At 42.5% G+C, this 21,725-nt stretch overlaps 1 protein-coding gene across 1 annotated transcript in view; it reads right to left on the bottom strand.

Moving 5' to 3' along the window:
• Positions 1–15,720: 15,720 nt before the first annotated feature.
• Positions 15,721–21,725, bottom strand: part of tmem132e (transmembrane protein 132E) — a 100,398-nt gene continuing 94,393 nt past the window's right edge. The window contains exon 9 of the mRNA XM_041952599.1: positions 15,721–18,238. Within this exon, the coding sequence (XP_041808533.1) occupies positions 17,168–18,238 (1,071 nt within the window). The 3' untranslated portion in view covers positions 15,721–17,167. The remainder of the gene's footprint in view (positions 18,239–21,725) is intronic.

Below are 21,725 nucleotides of genomic sequence, written 5' to 3'. Positions count from 1 at the left end.
AGTACTGGACAAATCGAAAGTTTGATCCCACTAGATTAACAGGCAGGATCACCAGAGTTCTCAGAGACATCAATGTCTGCACCGGATTTCAAGACATTTCACCCTGAACCACAAGTGTCGACCTGTTGGTGGTGGAATCGCCAAAAAGTCATTACGATTCATCCTCAGGGGAACATCTGTGTCAATATTTGTCTCCTGTTGACGCAGAGATACTGCATCTGACTGGATAATGGACATTCTGACCTGCTGGTCAGATGTGAACGGCCTCTTTAATCTTTCCACGGCCACTCGCTGACTCCTGTTTGATTGCTCTGCTCTTTGACCTCTTCCCAGTCGATGCTCTCGCTGGTTTTGGTCTGATGTTCAGACAGACAGCTGCTGTCTGCTTCGACTGTTCGTTCAGTCTCTCATTCAGGGTCATGAGACCATTATAGGACCACCTGTTACCACATGACTGAAGTTCCACACTTATCTCACCTGATGCCGCCTGAATTAGCCGAATAAGACTCTGCAGAGGTACATGCACATATTTACACCAAAGGTCATGACCGACATGTGTCTTATTAAGTGATGCTGTGGCAGAAAGTATAAAGCTTCTACTAAAGTGGACCTGCAGCAGAGCTGTATGATGTTCCCTGCTTGTAACGGCTTTGTTGATGAGGTCAAAGAGGTTGAAAAATAGACGCTTTTAAAAGCTCTATGCATGATACCGCTGAGTTTGTTCTTGTTAGAGAAAATGTGCAGTCTTATTGAGACATCTGTTTTATTATGACCTCTGACCAATAGCAAATAATGTGGAGAGAATCTTTAAAGATGAGAAGCAATGCTGTTGTTGAGGTTAGGTCAGAGTCTCCTCACTTAAAGACTGTGTGCTCATAAAGGCTCCTGCATCAGGAAAGGCTGAGGAAACATTCGGGTTAGTGGGTGCAGACTGGCTTAAAGAAACTGAGACATGCAGAACAGCTATGTAAAGAGTTTGAGAATTTGTTCATTTGCTGCATCATGAAGATATTAAAGTTAAAAATCACGCCCTTCATCCGCCATAACAACGTTCCCATTGGTGGTGGCAGGATAAATGAGTAGCTGTCACAAAAAAACAAATGTTCAATTTGTTTTTGTTTGGCCGGTGGGGAAACTCACATCAGGAAACATCAACGCAGCTCAGCAGAAAATGATGATCACAACAATCCAGTGTTGGTGTTGAAGCCACTGAAGGTCTCTGAAGGTCCTCAAGTGACACAGAAACTCTGAAGAAGAAAGAAAGATGTTAAACAGAAACAAACACAAGGTAGTTTAAAGGGATGAGCAGCTGGTTTTGAACTAACTTTATTCCTGGTTTCAAATCGACAGATCCCTCCCTTTTAAACAGGCTATATCGTCATGGTAACTAAACTTGACATCGGCCCCACCAGACTATATTTCAGCAGTATTTCGCACATTCAAGCCATCTAGCCTGAATGTGTGAAAAGCCTCAGCATTCACAGGACCCTGTGGCCATTTTTAAAACACCTTCATTGCAACAATTTCATCTCCAAAACCTGATTACCTGTCTCGCTCAAAACAAATGAGACAAGTAATAAAAAGAGGTGGGTAGTACTGAATTAGAACAGAACCGCCCTGAGAGCAGTTCTTCTTACTGAGGGCAGCGCATCGACTTTGCCTTCCGCGATGATTTATTATATCGAACATATAATGAATGTTTGTAAAGTTTCCAGGCCATTTGCCCTCTAAAGATAGCCTGTTTAACTAGCAGGTAGCTCGCATTGTTTGATGATAGTTATCAATAATGAATTAAATTTACTACTGCGTATTAAAAGTGCTGAAATTATTCACTGGATTCCCAAGAGTGATTGATGTGGTCGAAGGCTCCCGTAGTCCATCAACCCAGCACGAGCCCGACTCTTTTACAGCCGCAGTGTGACGACAGTGTTGTCTACATGGTGATCAATTTAAATCTGACACCTGCAGTTTAATAGACTCAGCATGACAAACAATGTTCATTTTCTAATATTTATGTCCTGCTCAATATTAAAGGGTGTTATTTTAAGACAAGCATACATATAATCTGTTTCCTAAAGACGAGGTGAAATTATAATCTGCTGCTAAGAAACAAAAACAAGATATGCATCCTTAAGTTTGATTATTGCCACATTTTTGGATAAAATGATGGATTAAATGTTGTTCCTCTTAAAAGAAACTCTCAAAAACTGCTGGTTTATCTTATCTATAACTGCACTAATATTGTTAAATAATCCAAAACTATTTCACGTCTCTTTCTTTCCTTTTTGTATTCCCGTGTTGCACTTAACATTGTGATCATATCATTGTTTTTTTTTTTGCCATTACAACAACCTAATCCCCCCCGCTGTAATCAATCCTTTAATCATGGCTAATACACTCATCTGAATTTGCCCATGTTGCATGAAATTGGCTATTTATATGTGAACCTGTGTGGAGCTGCATTGATAAGCCCTGGCTGCCGGGGCTCACGCCTGCAGGAGATGAAGGTGGGACTCACTGCTGCTCGATAGAAGAGCACATACAGAAAGCTTGAAAACATCAGACAGGCAGATCATATGAAGTTCATGTCTTCATGTCTTCCAAACCATCAAATCAGTGTGTTGTGAGACACTTTCAATTTCCCTTGAGCCAGATGAGGCCTTCTTTTAGTGTAGCTTCAGATGAAACATGTATGACTTATAAATTATGTAACACATGTCTTCAATGGTTATGTAACATGATGGGTTCCCTTAATATGTACAGCAGCAGATAGTGGTCTGTTGGCACCTAGAAGCAGGATCAAGCTCCTTATTTCCTTGTTTCTTTAACCCTTCTCATGGGAATATAATACAATCAGTCTCATTTTAAGCATTTTCATGTAGTGCCATCATCCCTGGTGGAACTTAAAGGACCAGTGTGTAAAATTTATGAGGATCTACTAGCAAAATATTTCAGAAATGGAATATAATATTCATTATTATGTTTTGATTAGTGTATAATCCTAAGAATCGTTGTGTTTTCATTACCTTAGAATGAGCTCTTTGTATCTACAGAGAGAGCAGGTCCTCTTCTGCAGAGTCTGCCATGTTGCACCTCCATGTTTCTATTGTGTCCAAGAATGGACAAACCAAACGCTGGCTCGAGTTTAATGGCCTCTGTAGTATCTCCTCCGGTATTCAGGTGGTTGCAATCTGCAGCCTCACTGCTGGATGCCACTAATTTCTACACACTGCCCCGAAGACCCCACAGCACCCTCTGTTGGTCACTGTGGTTCAGCTCAACACTGCAGCATTCTTGTGACGCTCTTGGGAATAAAATGTCATATTTTCCATTAAATGGTAAAAATTCACGACAGATTAATAGCTGAAGGCACAAATGCCCCCTTAGAAATTATATTGGATTTCTCAATCACGCCTAGTGTTGACATTAACTGCGAAGGTTGCCTTCAAAATAAAATCAACAGAAAACAGAAAAGAAAATAATTGATTTTTTTCTCTATCTTCTTTCACCCATTTATGGATCCCTCAAGAACAAGTTCTGTAAAACACAGTTCTATAAAATGTTCTGATATAAATGTGTGAGGGGCCTCTTTAGAGAGAAAACTCAGCTTACAATACTGTATCAGATTTAACCATATGTCCTACTTTATGTTGCTTTTTAGAGACAGGCCCATTGTGTATTAATTACATGTGATTATCGATGCTACACCTCATTAGCCTTTGTGTGGTGGAACAAATGATAATGTTGTTCCTTCAGGCTGAAAAAGGGTCTTAATCATTTATTTGTACAATTTTTAAAGGCCACAGACAAGTTTGCTAAAATCAAATATTCTAGTATCTATCTATTGAAAATCTGACATAAAAGAAACAGTAAATAGCCTTTGTTTTACACAGCCACACTGGTATAATCTTGATCTGATGGCTCTATTGATGAGTGTGTATCAGATCATAAAGAACGAAGTCACTGTAAACCTTCTATGAAGCCTCTAAAGAAGAAAACAGCCATCCAACTGTTCTGATCATTCAAAATGTGTTTTTTTTCTCTCGATCTTCGATAGATTTAGAAATAATTAATAGAAGCAAATGATTTATATTACCAGTATGTACAGTTGAGACAATGGAACAAATCTCTTATTAGACACAGAACCAAAAAAAACTTCCAAAAAAGGTTGGGATGCTGTGCAAAACATAAATAAATGTGATAACTTGCTGATCCTTTTTGACATAAACTCAACTTAAAATAGTACAAAGGCAATATATTTAATGTTTGAGCTCATCGGCTTCATTGATTTTTGTAAATATCTGCTTATTCTGATCAAACAAGTTGGGACAGGAGCAACAAAAGACTGGGAAAGATGTGGAACGCTCCAAAAACACCTGTTTGGATCATCCCACAGGTAAACAGGTTGATAGTGTCATGATTGGGTATGAAAGACACATCCTCATAAGGCTCAGTTGTGGTTAAGTTAAATTCTTGTGGTTGAGGGTTTATTTGCTTTCTTTGCATTTCCTCTTCTAGGTCAGACTCCTCCGGATGATTAAGTTGGACATGTTGGCTGAGAAGGAGGCTTGGGGTTATCACCCTCTTGCAGAGGGCTCGCTGCCGATGGACCCTGACAAGATGTTGACTCCCACAGAGGCTGTAAACCCTCATTCCTCAGCCATTTAAGGGAGGCTGCCAACAGCTCCTATTAAGTCCGTGCGTGCGTGTGTGTGTGCCTCTACTGTCTGCGTAAAACTTCTTACTGCACGGAAATGTGGGAATCCATGACAAGATCAGTCGTAGCATTTACATCTAAGGCTGGAAACAGTTTGCATTATTGCTTATTGTCTAAGACTGATGTATATCACATCTGAATGTTAACTACAACTTCAAGATATTCTTATTCATTGGAAAGGGACATAAATAAACTGCATCAGAAACTGCTGTACATAAATAAAGCTGATTGCATTCAGGTGATGAAAACAGATCACTTTTAGCATCTTGTATGCCAAAATCAGTGGATTCAGTGCCGTGTTTGCTGCTTGTGATAACACTTCCACAATTCATGACACTAAGTGGGTGACACTGGAGCCTACGCAGACTTCCAACATGACATGAACGCATCACAAGCCCAGCTCCAACATCAAAGCGGGCTGAGCTTCCCAGGCCTGCTGTGAAGGTGGCAATGGACTAAAAACACATTTTCACCGTCTGAGAGACACATTTGCATGTCATTACACGGAGATCGCAGCACGGCCCAATCAGAAACCATTTTTAAAAACTGGGTTTTTTTTCACCCTACATGAAGCAAAGTGTGGCACAAGCAGCAGCAGGAACAGCAAGGCACACAGCAGCCCTGCACGTGGTTCAAAACAGTCACCAGCTATTGTCTGCCCTCCTGGCATTTCTAATGAGGCTCAGAGACCGAGGTCCACACAGGAAGTGAACGCGATCTGAAAGGAAAACGGAGAGCTCATACAAGCCGTTCTGAATGTTTCCTATTTTCTGACAGCACACACCAAGCCCGTGGGGGTTGGCTAATCTCTATAAACACATATCTGCATATGCAATGCAGAACCTGAAGGCAAAGGACAAGATTCTGGTATCAGGAGCATTCTGGTTTTCTGCTGTAGTACGTTTGTCATCTGAGAACGGACCAATCACGTTTGTGAGAGCCTTAGTTGCATGTAGGTAAACAACTTTCTGGCTGAGATGAAATCTTATAACCCATCAGCTACTGTCTGATGATGAATTAGCTTCTTATTAATTCTTTTAATTTATTTATCTGCATTCATATGCAGGTATCTGTTTCCAGAGATTTTGCATTTTCGCCTTTGCATCTCAAGCTGCTAACTGGACTGTCACCAGCGACATGGATATCTTTAATCTGTAGCTCCACTGGCTACACCGGAAACCCAGAAGCATTGACCCTTGCCCTCAGAGGCTAAATAGTCCTCAGACGATAGCCGATGGGTTCCGAGACTTGGGGTTGGCGAGGAGCATCATCTATGAGGTGAGCAGGTGTCTCACACCAGGTGTCAGTCAGTGGCCGAAAGCTATGTTCTTAGCTGCATTCTTCCTGAGCACCGTTGCAGGTGCCAAACAGACTCCCACACAGCCATGCAATCGTTCGCCGCACTCGCTGGATCTCTCTGAAGCGCCCTCAGAGCAGCTCTGGATGGATGTCAGGATGTGACGGCATGAGCTGTCAACACTGTTGCCGTGCATACGTTAAACTCCGATAAATAATAACTGAACTGTGTCCTCTAAGTCATGATTTCAGGCTTTATAGGACAGGACAAGACGACGACTTTGTGTTGGTAAGAAAAGTTGAATTTTTCATTGGGCACTTGTGTTCATGAAACATGCATGATTATTTGGTGTGTTGTATAGTTGCTGTCTGCAAGTTCACAGTGTAGTTTCAGCGCACAGAGACATCAAAAAGCAGTAAAAGTTGCGAGCACAAAGGCCCGAAAAACACATCTATGATTCTTTTAGCGTCCAACTTTTATGATTTTTTAATCTGTGAGGGCATATAGAGCTTCACGCACGAGAAAACCTTCAAACTGTAATTATAGAGAAACCCGTCTCAAAGGTTATCTTCCCTTCCCCTCAATTTTCTAGACTTTCATTGGTCAAGGTTGAAGACAAGACATGCTTACAAAGGCATACCTGGTTGCAAAGCCATTTTGTCCTCAAAAACAAACAAACAAAACAACGCATCCAGATTTATGAAAAAAAAACCCAGGACACAGGTGACTGCACTCAGTCTGCACAGCCAGCCCCTCTGATAAAAAAAGGAAATACATGCAGGAATTATGTGAGCTGAGTGGTGGGAGGACACATTGCTCTGGTGAGAGCTCGCCAAACGCTCCACAGCAGCTACTGATTACACAGCATTAAAAGCAGTGAATAATGTTGGTTTGGATGGAAGGGCCGCTGGCACAGCACGTCGACCTGGCTGAGAGATGTCAACATGTGTCGGTGAATACAGCTTGTTTTGATGCTGCCTCTTTATTGGCAACCCCCCTCTCTGCGTTTTGAGCGTTTCCCCAACACACAAATTGATTTTTTCCCAAAGTGCAGCATCGCTGTGTCAAAGCTGCACAAAACATCTAATTGTATTGTATTGAGGATTCCTTCCACATCACCTATATTTGGCCCGAAAGGTTTCAGAATTACTTGATGATAAAGCCTCTTGCTACCGGCAAGAGCTGACTTCATGTAGTTAAGGTTTTACTTTATCCAGGATTGACAAAAAATCCTTCAAAGTCATCCTCCGAAGCTCTCTAAATCCTGTCTGTCGAAATTGAAAATAGGCTACAGCCCACAGCTTTTATGATACATGGCATGTGCAGGTTGAGCTCTTTGTGTGACTGGTCTGTTGCGGAGGCCATGCTTGCAAAATGTTGACACAAATTTGGTCCTCACCTGAATTTCCCGTTGTAGGACAGTTATCCACAGCAGCTTAACCAGCTACGTGTCCAAGAGCTAAACGCTATAAGCTAAAATGAGGCCACTCGCAAACATTGCTGTCTTATGCCTCCATTCTACTGAAAAACAGGAAACAGGAAGTGGATTCCTCTACTACTTCCTGTTTAGCATGTCTTGCAACTACCCCATGTCCCAACTTAAAACTTCATGTGTGTACTGAAGGGGTGTAAGAGGGCAATTTTGTTTACAAGGTACAAAACTTTCTGTGGAGCCATTTCCAAACAAACCGGCCTACAGCTATCCTCGTTCTGCTAGCTGCTAGCCGCTCAGCTCCATGTGTCATGTTAGCTAGCTAACAGAAACAGAAGTATCAGCGTGTGGTGTTCAGCAAAAAGGTTTTGGGTCTGTGAGGATGAGCACTGCATGCAAATTTACCTCTAAAAAATAATTTCACTGGTTTCCAGCAAGTTACTTGATACTTCTAGTTAGTTTGTGCCTTCTGCTAACAAAATAGCATCATTTCTGGTGCCACCTTGTTCACTGTAACTAGGGCCTGAAGCACTGCTACGGTGCTGAAAAAGATAAATGTCAGTGAATACAGGTCAGGTTTTTAAAAGAAAAATGGCAGCTGTAAAAGTCAGTTAGTTTGCCCAAACCAGAGCAAATAAATCAGTGAACAGACCCTTTAATATTAAAACTGTGTTTATCAAAGTGTTCCTGAGCCCATGCAGGAATCTCCTTTATACAATCATGTGTTCACAAAGTGGTGCATCCATCACCTGTTACCAATCAGCCTGTTTACCTGTGGAATGTTCCAAACAGGTGTTTCTGGAGCGTTCCACAACGTTCCCAGTCTTTAGTTGCTCCTGTCACAACTTGTTTGAAAGATGTTACTGCCATCAAATTCAGAATAAGCAGATATTTACGAAAATCAATGAAGCTGATGAGGTCAAACATTAAAAATATTGTCTTTGTGCTGTTTTAAAATGTCAGAAAAGATTAGCAAACGATCTTATACTCAGTCAATCAGCTCCAACCCTATTGTAAAAGCTACACCTGTTGTCAAATGGCGTTAGTGGCTTGGTCTGGTTGATCACAGAAATATTAGAGGAATACTGCAGGGAGCAGCGTGTTTATAATAGATCCAAGAGGAAACTGACAGAAGGCAGGACTGAGGAAAAAAGGCACAATTACAAATCCATCTGCTACTTCAGCCCGACCGACAGCACCGTGGATTTATCAGTACACAGCACAGTTAGGCTACTGATATTTCAGAGCCGTGGTCGGGTCAGTCAGATAAATGATCAATGAGTCCAGCGGACTACACGAATATATTCAACTAAACAACCCCTCTGATCCTGCACTCTCTTTGATATGAGGGGGAGGAGAGGCGGGGGTGGCAGGTTAACAAGGGGCATGTATTTTTGTCAATTTGCCAGCATCCCTCCTGATCCTTCCTCAAATCACCTACTGACTCGACTCCATGAATTGTCCCAATTGCAATTCCAGTCAGTCATCACGCACAATATGAGGACCCAGGCTCACCTAAATGGAATGCAGCCATGTGTGCTTACTTCATTATTTACACCTGTGCTCTTCCTCCTGTCAACTGACTGCTGTGACGGAGTGTCGACGAAGATGTCTCTCACTTTCACACGGAAGAAATACAACAACTTCACTCTCCACAATATCCTGAGATCTGCTCAATCCACATCACTCGCAGTAAACTGTTTTTATTGGAAGATTATACCAAAGAAACCGCTCCTACGAAAACTGTTCACAACACATGATCATGCTAAATCGTTACAAATAAGTCTGCTGATGAGTTTTATTGTCAACAAGTCCCATGAAAAGACTAAAATGAACTGATCCTGGTTCATTTTAGTGCTGTCTGACTTCCATTGTTTGCATGGCAACAAAAGCGTATAAATCCGCAGAAGAAAATAGTCCCTGACAAAAGTGCTATTTACTTTTTTTTTTTGAGTAATGCTTGAGAAAAACTACGGTGCCCAGCTGTTAGAGGAAATGATTTAGCCTTTTTTAAAAATGAAAGTACATTAAATTTTTGTTTTTAAAGATGTATTTCTTCAGTTGGAACCAAACAGAGTAAGGACGTTGGAAAGCTTAGAGAGAATTCTGCATTAACACACTGTTGTGTTTTTTCTTATTGACAATGACAGAAACATCGAATATCACCACTCATACTGTTTCCATTCTGTGAGAACCACAAACTAAACTCTCCTGTCCTGTACTGGAGTGCAGGCAGACACACTGTTGATCATCGCTGATCATTAATGACCATCATTCATTGCACTCAAGAAGTTAAAGAAGTGTTGAAATGTACTTTTCTGACATGTAAACTTTCCCTCAACTTTCCCTCCGTCTTCTTCCGTTGCGTCACTCTCCAGAGAAGGAGCTTTAACTTGCAGGGACACATATATGAGGAGGAACATGAACAGCACAGCGAGAGCAGGAGCTTTATCAGTCACATAAAGAGTTGTAGCCCTCACCTACAATGCAACATGTCTTGTCTTAGCATTGCATTCTGGTCTATGGAGGCAGCTGTCAGTGTGAGGCTGTTATCTCTGCCTCTCCTATGATGGATTTCTCCCCGTATGATTGCTGAACACCCGTGAAAATGGCAAGTCTAGAAAGAAGCCTCTCTCTTTGATTCGGAGGGACTGACACCAAAACCTGACATTTACTGTTGATGTTTTATATAGTTAAAGATATTTCTGCTGCCAGGCTTCATTGTAGCTGCTCTGGAAATATCTTGACATGAGATCACAGTCTTCATGACTGGCCTGTTATCCACAGGAATGAAATGAAAACATTACAAAACATAAAAATGCGACCAGAAATGGAAGCTGCAGCACCGTCAGCTGTGGTGTTTCTTCCCTTTTGGTTTCAGTATTTCATGTATAAAATCTATAGAATATACTAATTAAATTTACTGTATTGATTACTGTAATGCTCATTTCAGCTTCTGCTAAAGTCCTAACAAAGAGCAATAAAGCTGAACACATCCCGCTCTCTTCACTGTGCCGGAGAATAGTTTAAATTACTGCTGCATGTCTATAAATCTCACACTGGCTTAGAACCAAGTTGCATCTCTGGCTGTCTTTCACCATATGAACCCTCTCGGCCTCTCAGGTCATCGGGCTGCAAACTGTTCCCAGAGTGCAGACTAAACACGGAGAAGCTGAATTTACTTGCTGGAACAAACTTTCAGAAGCTAGACTTGAATTGACCACCTTTAAATAAATACATTTTAATGTTGTAATGCATTATGTAAAACGCGTTGAACCGCCTTTGTGTACATAATGTGCTATCCAGCCACACATGCCTTGCCTTGAGCCCAGGCTTTGAAGCACTGCAGCCATGCCATTTGTCCTGAAACATACAGGTCTTCTCAAGCAGCGGGGCTCCTCCTAAGTGGTTTGATGTGAATACTGGTTTAGAGGAGCCCCACTGCAGAAGTGACCCTTTATTATAGGTTAGATAAGACGTAAATGGCTGGTATGCTCACCGAGGGCCTGCAGATTGATTCACTCGGAGTCACCCCTGCACTCCACATTGAAATAAATTACCAGCGAGCTGAATCTATTCCAGTGCTGAAATGCCACTGACATACAGCATCAGAGAAACAATATGTTAAACCTGGGGAGTTCTGTTGTTACGGTAGGCGCACTCTTACCCTTTGCCTGAGTATGAAATGGGTAATTAAGTGGATCAGATGAAGGAGATCACCAGCATGAGTATAAAGTAATAAAATGACATGAATGCATACTTCAAGCACTGTATATTTTTCTATGGAGGGAATTTTGGGAAACTTAACAGGGTCACAGTCACACCTTGTGATTGTTAAGGCTGGACCAGACATCACAGACTTTTGTCCAACAGCGAAAGATCCTTATTACTTATTATATTAAAGTTAATGGCATTAAAGACAGGGATCATTGTCTCTGAATGGCTTTTTCGAGTAGGAGGAATGTGCATTTGTACAGAAACCAGCGCTACATATATCATTAACGCATTTTTTTTCTTAGTAGAAGACCCAATGTTAATCCTTTATCCAGTGTTCAGTTTACTGCTAATGCAGCTGAAACGATAAAAAAACCCGCAAAGTTTTAGTGTCTTTGCAAACTCCCATGTGAAGTTTCTCATTTTTACATTTTATCAGTTGCTGCTATTCCATGAAGATATAAATCCATATTCTTGGGATTTTGAGGGTGTGTAAGATACACACTGATTGCAGGGTAGCAGCAGTAGGTTTTTCTTTTAATATTTTTATTTTTATCATAGATCACCAAGACAAGAGATGCAGTAAAAAGCAGCGGTTTAACGCGGCCCTTTGCTGTACGGAGGAAGTTTACAGCATCTCCTGACAGGAGCTACAGTGCTGAGGCCACTGCTCACGCAGCGCGGCCCTCGACACCAACTCTCATACATACAAATGGACAGAACTTGGCAGCTCCTTTCAAGCTGGCCTGCAGTTTGTGTGTGAAGATGTGTTAAAGGTCCATTCCCCCCAAAAAAAAAACACACAAAAAAAACCACTTTGATTCATCCTCCTAACTCATGTTTTCTTTTTGTGCTGTTGAGGGACTATCAACCAAACTGATGCTGTTTTATTCATTGTAAGAGCGCCTTTTATCAGTTTCTGCATCTGAACTCCTCGTTTATTCTTTGTACAAGCTCTTACGGTCAGATCCAGAGTTTTTATTATATTGATGCAGACAAAAGTATTTTAATAAACCTGAATGTGAGTGCTAAAGCAGTTGAGAGAACAATTTATGTTTCTATTATCACTATCACAATGAATGTTTGTACCGCGCACGTCCGATCAATATCTAATATAAATGACAATGACTCCTCACTGTTGAAGGCACTGAGCCATTTTAAAGACCTGATATGTGGAACTTTTTTGTTTTTTAGCTGCAACTAAGCGACAAACCACCAGGAAGAAATACTTGTATTATTCCATCTGTTTAATTTCACACATAACTCTGTTTTTACAAAATATACAGAACGTGTCATTAGCTCATAGGTTGAAGCAGTTTTTAACCACACCGGCCTGAAATAGAAGAAGCAGCTGATGACATTTTGGTAATAATCCAGACTTTTTATTTCTGCCGTGAGGATAATTATTGTTTTTCAGGTACGAGTGTGAAGCTCTTTCCAGACTGTGGTATTTTCCAGTTTATTACGTAAGACTTTGCCACCAGCTATCAGATGTCAGCATCTGTCTCCTCAGTCTCATAAACCCACTTACTCTCTCCTAACGACCTGTGTGCCTTACCTCAGTTCAAAAGGCTTTGATCTCAGCTGTCCAAATGAAGCGAACTAAAGGAGTAAACACTCTAGACTCCGAGTAAACAGCTCCAAGTATGGATTTTGTGGATGGGAGCTGCTGGATGAGTAGACGTGCAGTACAGTAGGTTTATTCACCCATCTCTCTGCAGGATCTTTACGCTGCTGTGGGAATTGCCGGTGAATGTGATGGGAAGGCCTTCAGACTCGGCACAGCAGGGGGTGAACAGCAGTGATTCATGAACTTCAAACATCAGTAGAACTAAAGCCAGGATCTGATCAAGCCTGCATGGGCAGAGGTGTCAGATGTGACCTGTATAGCTAAAATAATAAAAAAACAAAAATAACCTTTTGTAATCAGCCTGCTTGCTTGTCTTGACTTCCTTGTCACTGAATTTGTCAGAGATCCATCTGGTAGAACAAAACATCAGAGAATGAGTGGAAGTTAAAACATGGACTTTATATGAAAGAAGACAAATTCACCTTTAACTAGATGCTTATTAGCATACTGGCTATTTATTAGTCATTATAAAGCTTATTAATGCCTTTTTCTGAGTTGGTTTAGGCTATTAAGATTATATTTTATGTAAAACAACAACTTCCTTACTTTCTATTAATACATAATTAAGAGGTTATTGATGGAAAACCCTTAGTTAATGGCTTTATAATGACTAGTAGAAAGCCAATATGCTACTAATAAACATGCTAATAACCAACTAGGTATTGGTAAATGTGTGCACTTTCATATAAAGAGTTACCAACATAAACTGCAGTTGAAATCTTGTCAGAAAATGTATAAAACCCATTCCTTTCCTATACATCTGGCACATTTGTTGTGGTTTTTGTACCAGTCCAGGGCCCAATAAGCCACACTCCTTCAAGGACAGAGTGCTCCTCCATACACAGGATGAAGCTACTGAAGCTGCATGTCTAACGAAATGCTTGCTGACATATTGTATTACACAAAAAAAAATGCTTGAAACACACACAAAACATTACTACTCTGGTTGAGTCTTCATCGCTGAGAGGTGAAGTAAAAATGACACCGTGTCATTTGTGTATTGCATTTTCTTTAGTACTTTACATATAACAGGAAAATACAAGGGTTTGCTTTCAAGAGAATACAGGAAATTTAACAGTGCTCTGTACATTAACATATTATCGTGAGTGTGTTGGTTGCTTGGCACAGCCGACTGAGCCGTGCACATCCTGCACAGATTTCCATGGGGGGGTGGGGGCAGAAAGGTACAATTCACGATGTTCAATTACAGGTTGTAAGAAGACTAAGTTTCTATTAGCAGCTTGACGAAAATACAAAATGAGCAATATGTACACTGTCGCTGAAGCAGCATTGGAAAAAAGACCGAGGAGGGAGATGAGAAAAATGAAATGTTATCATGTGGTGGGCAACATATTTACATACAGTGTGGGCAAATCAACAGGGAGAAACTGAAAAAGCAGATGAAAACAGTGTGTAAAGCTGCTATTAGATACTTAATCTGTTGTACTGGGCTGACACGCGTTAACACTTAACGGCCAGGTTTAGCGAAGAATCCTACATTCATCCTGAGAAACCGTCATTTAGAGAGAAAACTGAAGCTCTTCCAGCTGGCTGCTGCTTCTCCTCATTTCATGGCAAATCATGTTGATGCTGTGGCTGAAGGACGGGCTTGGAGTGTCAAAAAAAAAAAAAATTAAAAAAGTTTCATCTCTTTAGATGTTAACACAGATTGAATATTATCAAACACTAGAATCAGCTCATTATTCATTTCAACCACACTGAACGAAGAGAGGGCATGCAGTAAACCAAATGCTTAAAGTCCCAATCCAGGATTTATGAATGTATCAAATGCAGGTCTATATACATGGAGAATATTGAAAGGCATGGTTTACTGATGGAAAATAATCTCATGGCAACTTTCAGATAAGTGAAAATTAAAGCCTGTTTTGCTCCAGTATTTACAATGTTCCTGCAATCAAACCATTTCCACCTTCAGGTCGCATCCAACGCTTGTGTTTAGCCGTAGCGTGTGGTCAGTCTACGAATAAGGAGCTCAGGAGATTTTCAAAGCAAATACAAAACATGTCTTTAATTTAATATTTTGTCCCACGCAGAGCTGTCTGCCTCAGGGACAACGATTCTGGATTGGGTCTTGAATAAGGCTGTAGGGGCTGAGAAGCAGCAAAGACGGCAACAAAACGTTGTACATTTTGAGTGACAGATTTGAGCTTACGTTCATTATCACTACAGAGGGAACAGGAAACATTAGTTTTCTCACAGGATCGCTAAAATCAGTCAGTCAGTTAACATAAAAGAAAAATCCAAGCCCTTAGATGCAGTACAGAACTAAAGGAAAAGTGACACGGAAGCTAATTTTTATCTCATGGATGCTTCATTAGTCCCGAAGAGAACTTGTTTTATGTGAGATCAGAGCTGAAATAACATCAACCTTCAGAAGTCATCTCCACTCATCCACTCTAGTACTAAAAAGCATACACTACGCTAATAGGGCAACTGCAATTAAAAATACTATTAGCTCTGCTGTCATCATGCTCTCAGTTACTACATCACTTGCTGCCACGCAATGTTTTGGATGAAATCCCACTTGAGATATTTTATGCTCTTTCTAAACCTGCCAGATCTTTCATTTTTCTGCTTTAGTCTAGTTTAAAATCCGTGTCAGCAAACCTGAAAAAGCTCAACACGGCAATTAGCGCTTCCCGCACAACAAAACCTGCGAACGTCACCCACTGGCTGCGCTGCTTTCGATCACTTTGATTAGTCAGTGAAGCCAATCGGCATCCCGGGATACTCGCACGTGTTGTCTCGACCACACCCACCGCGTCCAGCTCGTCTGCCAGCAGCAACACAAGCGGATTCTAAGGGGAAAAGCTAACAGCCGTCCATTTAGTTCAGACAACAGCAGATCCACGTGTGAGTTCACTGGGAGGGATTAAAGAAAACAGGAACTACATACATAGCAGAGTGTGTTTTTAACAACAGCACGACAACATGGGATATGCCATGATTTAAACGATGGTGCGAAATCAATAATTCAGCAATCTTCTCCCCGGGCGGATGACATTTCCGATTTCAGAGTTTAGAGGATCTTGTGTTCAGTGCGAATGTTTGTACACTTTAAGCTTTTTATTCTCCCAAAGGCTGGAGGCCGGCCGAACGCGAGGAAGGGAAATAAATCATCAGGAGATTGGATCTGTTACAGTTCTGATGCATAGCAAATCCCCATGATCAACAGTCTAACAGGATACCACTTTGTTAGAAAGCTACAGGTGTGTCACGACGTTACCGAGGGGCACCTTCTACTCACCACAAGACTATAAAATTTTCAAGACTTCAACCGGCGTACCGCTCGTCTGGCCCGGCGTAAGTAACTCGTTGAACGCCCGTGGCTCGATACGGTATTTACATACACTAGAGAGGAATGTCTGCTCGTACGTAGGCCCGACATGGCATGCGTGTAATGCATGATAACATATTTACTTTAGTAATGTGTATGAATGATTATATAATTACAATACAAACATTTACAAATTTGGAAAAAGTTGCTGATTGTGCCTCAAGATCCCCTTCCATGCAGAGAACGTTAGAGATCCTCACAATACACAAGCTCTTTTCTATTTATACCTCATGCTCGAGACCGGATGTAGGCTTTTACGTGGTGCTACACCGTCTCTAGCCGCAGTGAGAAAACAGGGTGTCCGCGCTGATATAAGAAGTGAACTGTGACCATTTTTATAAGGCATTAGATTCGCTCAGGGCCAGGACGACTAGTAGGAGGGCACTGCTTTCGACTACCTATGAAATGTAGAAAAATGTACGGAATGAACATGAGTACAAATCATGACTGTGCTGCACCGAGAACAACAATGAAGAAAGTTTCGCCATGAGAAGAACGCTTTTCCTACTTTGGCAAAAACAAAATGACTTTTTAACGTAGCTTTCATGAGAGTCTTTGACAGTTTTTTTGTTCATCAAAGGCCTCTTTGTTTGGAGTAGGTACAGTACCGCAGAGTCCCACTGAGCCAGCAAAAACACAGCCAAAACCAAACCTCTTCTACATTCCTGTCCACATCAGGCGTCCAGAATCAGGTCCTGAAAGCGAGAGAGCCGGAGAAGCTCTCACGTCTGGCCGTGGCTCAGCTCCCCGGTGAAACACGTTTCCTGTAGCCAAGATTCGCAGATTTCTCTAGAGACTGAGATCCTCTGGTCAAGTCTTTGGCTTCCTCGCATTCTCTTCAGTGTGAGCGTGTATGAGATTACAGCACTGTGCAAACTAAATGGAACACACCCTAACCAAAACAACAGTTGGCCTTTTAGTCTGTGAAAAATTAGCTTTCACTTAGGTGAAAAAGAGAAAAATAGAAAGGAACATTTCTTTAGAAAGCTGAGCGGGTGCTTCACGCTGCACCTCTCATCTCAGGCTATTTCTTTTATTCTGCGCATGTAGTCATGCAGTTCCTCTGGGTCTTGAAAGCCCATATCCTGGCAAACCCACTGAATGTCCTCTTCATCTGCTATGGGGATGGAGTTATAGGGCAGCTCCTCTGTAGGAAGGGTGGTAAAGGTGGTAAACTTCACTCTCTTGCGCTTGGAGGTGGGTGAACTGGCCTCCTCGCCGTTCTCCTTCGTAGAGCCCCCGGAGCTGCCGTCGCCCCGCCCGTGTACCTGGCTCTGAACGCTAGTCTGGGAGCTGCCGCTGCTGTGGTGGTCGCCGTGGCAGCAAGTCTGTACGCCCTCCAAAGGGTTACTGGGACTTTCTACCTGCTGTGGCGACAGATCACACTGGGCCCTGAGCGGCTGTCCGTTTCCCAGGAACACCCAGTGGTGGGAGTGGTCCATGTTGGCCTGACCCTCCGGCGGGATCCGCTTATGGCGGTATTTAAGCACGAAGACGATGCAGTTGATGAGAAAGACTAAGATGGCCAGACAGAAGACTCCCAGCAGAGCGTACATGCCGATCTCAAGGTCGGTCATGTTCCGCGGTGAGTGCACGAAGTCGTCTTCCTCCTCCTCATCGCTCTCAGTTGGTTGCTCCTGGTTGCTAATGGTGGGGAAATTGGTGTAATCAATGGGAACGCTGGCAGGCTGCTCATTAGATGTCTCATAAATTCTTCCGCTGATGTTCGGATCGACGATTGGACGCCTGGTGACGGGCGCCAGCTCGATCTCTCCCTCTGTGGTGGCCTCTTCCTCAGAGTCTTCCTCTGGGCCGAAGCGGACCTTGACATACACCGCAGCAGATGCGATGACGCTCTTGCGTTTGGTCTTCTGGCAGGCCTCACAGATGGTCATCTCTACACGCACCATCTCGCCAGATCCCTCGCCTTCTGCCACCACCACAGGCCAGCGCTGCTGAGGCTCCTGGGACACCGACACAACTTTGTCATCCAGCGCCGAGGCGTTGAGGTTGTAGTCTTTGGGATCAAAGTAAGTCAGAGTGGCGGCTGTGTTGTCACTGAAAAGCATCCAGATGGACAAACTGGCCTCCTGTCAGACAAAGAGAGAGAAATACAGTTCAGATTCTTCACACTACAAAATAACTTCAGTTTACTTCAAAAACAAAATCAAAAGGTTCCAACAACACAACAAATGTACATTAACCTCCCTGCTGATGCTGTAAAGTGGTTGTCTGTAGCCATTATCAACATCTTTTCATGAAGTAGCTAAATGCATGACTTCAACAGGACAAAATAAGACGGTACAGGTCCAAGAGACAGTCCCACTGTCTGTGGGTCGAGATGGACAAGAGCTATCTATGCATCTAAATGGAGGGGAAAACAGTTTGTAACTGATTATCAGGCTGAAAACAGAATAATTATTTGTGCTGGAGGTGATGTCATTGCAAAAGCTATATGTCAAGTCTCAACATGCTGACAAGTGGTGAATATCCTCAAAAAATTCTGAATCTGACACATTTTGTCCATCAGAAGGCAGCGAAAATTAGTCTCTGACATTTTGCCCCAACTCTTCCAATTAAAGCTGCTTCATTATTATTACAGTTAGTTGGACTATTTGTGGTGAATGATTTAAAACTTTCGAGTCTAGATTGCTCCCCCAGCTTCGCACGTAATGGAAAATCTGGAGAACAAACAAGTTGAACATGTCTACAAACAGGTAGCATCAACATCTGGCTTATTAAGATGAGAGAGAAACGCTGGGCAAGAAATAGAGTGAAGGAAGGCAGGAAAGCTGCTAGCAACACATGTATGTTTCATATTTTCTGCAACATATTGCGTAAATATCAAAGCAGAGAAAGAGTCAAAAAGCTGCGACTCTGCCTTGTGTTTATGTCGCTGCAAAGACGATTTGAATGGTTCCGATCCCATTCTTTCATGGCATTGACCGTGATTTGAAAATCTGTTCCCAGCTGAGCCTTTGAAGTTCTGGACTCGCTCCAATCCGCAAATCTCCAGAGCTTTTGTGAACATGTGCAGCGCCCTGTGCTCGGTACAAGCGGGCGGCCTGCCTCTGATGTGCACACCAGCCGACCGCTTTCAAGCACGAAGGAGGAAGAAGAGGCAGCAGCGGCTGCGTCGTGCTGAAGGCTGCGACGCAGCTCCGCTCAGCAGCACAGATAAGGCCCGAGCTCCAGCCCGTCCCTTCCTGTTTGCTGTGTGTCGTCCTCTCATTTTCTATTTTCTATCACTCTCCACTTCCCTTTCAGAGGAACCGGATACGCTGAACCCCTGCATGCTGGTTACCTGACAACGTTCATCTGCCGCAGAGCAAATGGCAACACCGGTGTCCATGTAATCAAAGCGGCGTTTGGCAGCGCGCTTTGTTCTCAGCTTGCTTAAACATCAGCAACCAACCATGGAAAGTTTTGTCTCTAAAGCAGAGTCCGGCAGTGTTTTCAGGGCAGAAATCCCGTCGGTCTGGTTTGGGAGAAGACTGCTGTGTTGTGACGATATTCCACCACGAGACAACCTCCATCATCTCAGCGTGGCAGAATAAAGGCGGCCTTTGATGGGGATGATTTAAATAATACATTGAATGTGGCATATCTGTTTTCGTGCAGTCACTGAAAAAGGCCGATATAAGAATAAAAGGCAACGAGTGGGTGTTTCAACACTGGCAAAACAATGGGCGCTCGTTTTTCTATGCGGATCCAATAGAGGGAAAAGTTATGCATTAGGAGGAGATGGTTTTGTGGGCAAAGTATCGTTAAGCGTCGAAAAAGGCGACGAAAACCTGATGAGACGCAGAGGATCGTTAGAAGAGACGTCACTTGGTTCAGTTTCTGAGCCTGCTTTCCATTTTCACCCCACTGTACCGATCCACAGACAGAAGGGAAGCGGAGGGACAGTCAACCCTGAACAGCTGTTTCTACACGCCTCCCCCTGCTGATTCTGAGTGATCACTGCGAATAAATAACGCTTTGCTCGTCACTGTGTAGTTTTAACAGCCAGCGCCTCGGTCTGTGGATTTCTAATGTGTTCCATGACTCTTTCTCTCCTCTGACCTGCTGCAGCAGCACCCACTCTGTGTTCAGGGACCTCCTGATTCACAAATCAAGCGCTGCCCAGAAGGACGTCTGCACTGTGTCGATATTTTTTTATGCCTCTAGCCTGCCAAACCATTGACACGCAGTTTCCAGAGCTAATGTAATCTGTGCAATTCCATAAAGTAATCTGCATTAGGATGAAATTTCCCATCTTTGACTTTCCCACTCCCTCTGATTTGTGCTTCATGGCATCAGGGAATATATTTGGAATTACTTCGTCATTGGTAAATTGAACATAAACAGCTTGGATTATAAAACATGCGCATTTCCTCCATTTGCATAAACTTGAGTTGTAATGATAATATCCAGAGCCATAAATACGTTCCTAAGTTGCTCATTTAAGCAGAAACAGTGAGAATCAGACCAACAGAGATGGTTTATGATGAACCTTCGAGCACTGAAGTCTTTCAGTCCTGAAAAGCTTGAACTTTGTCAAGTGGAAAAGAGAATGATGCAAAGAGACCTTGATTGTCCAACTCCCCCATCCATAGTTTATGTGTTCATTCATTTCCAGAGTAATAGAGGACATTTAGAAAGTTTTGCTGTGAAACAGAATCAAATGGCTTGAAATAGCTCCAGTACTCCTCTGAGAGCTTTGCCGGCAGAGGAATTGGCTGCCTTTTATGGCCCGGCCTTGGAGAGCACTTAGGACAATACATTACAATAATTAAATTTCAAGGTGGCCAAGAAGCGGAAAGCAAGAAAAATTGGAATTTAATGCTTGCTTCTCTCTCGCTGATGCTTGATGGGGTTGTCGTTGCATTTTTAGCAACTCGCAGGCCAATGAAAGGGCAAAGCAGGAAGAGAATCCAGACACACACACTTCCCCCTAGGTGAAGCAAGCCTGCCAATTAATTCCTTGCAGAGATCCTTACTCCGGTGTGAAGCAGACAGCGGCAAAGAAAGAGCACACTGCTTTTTTTTCCCACAAACACATCTTCTCACTTCACACTTGAGCTATAAAATCCATTTTAGGAAACGTATTTGGACAAATCAGAAGTGTTTTGCCAGGCTTGGCTAATGTCGAGGTTGTGATAAAACAGCACCAAGGATACTTATTAGTTCACTGCAGCCGCCTTCATCTGGTGTCCTTGCTAACAATGCCGGCTGGAGCTTAAAAGATTTAGCTCTGAAATAATTGTATTACTCAGAAGTGACACGAGTGCCGCTTGTTGATGTAGAGCCACTAAAGAGATTTGCAAATAAACTGCATTTCACTACTCCAGCGGCAGAAATAAGGAAACACACTGAGAACTACATTTAGTAAGGCGTAAGGATGCTACACGTACACGCTTACTGTGTTTAGTCATTCATGATTGGTTCATGGCCACAGTTAAAGGACCAGTGTGTAGGATTTAGTGACATCTGCTGGTGAAGTTCCAGAATGCAATCAGCTGAACAGCCCTTCTAAGCATATAGAAGAACCTACAGTGACCGTTCTAAGGTAACAAACAGTTATTTCTAATGAAT

The sequence above is a fragment of the Chelmon rostratus genome, chromosome 14 (genome assembly GCF_017976325.1).
Source record: "Chelmon rostratus isolate fCheRos1 chromosome 14, fCheRos1.pri, whole genome shotgun sequence".
Lineage (NCBI taxonomy): Eukaryota > Metazoa > Chordata > Actinopteri > Chaetodontiformes > Chaetodontidae > Chelmon > Chelmon rostratus.
Note: the sequence above shows the minus strand (reverse complement) of the source record. Positions and strands in the feature narration are given on the sequence as shown.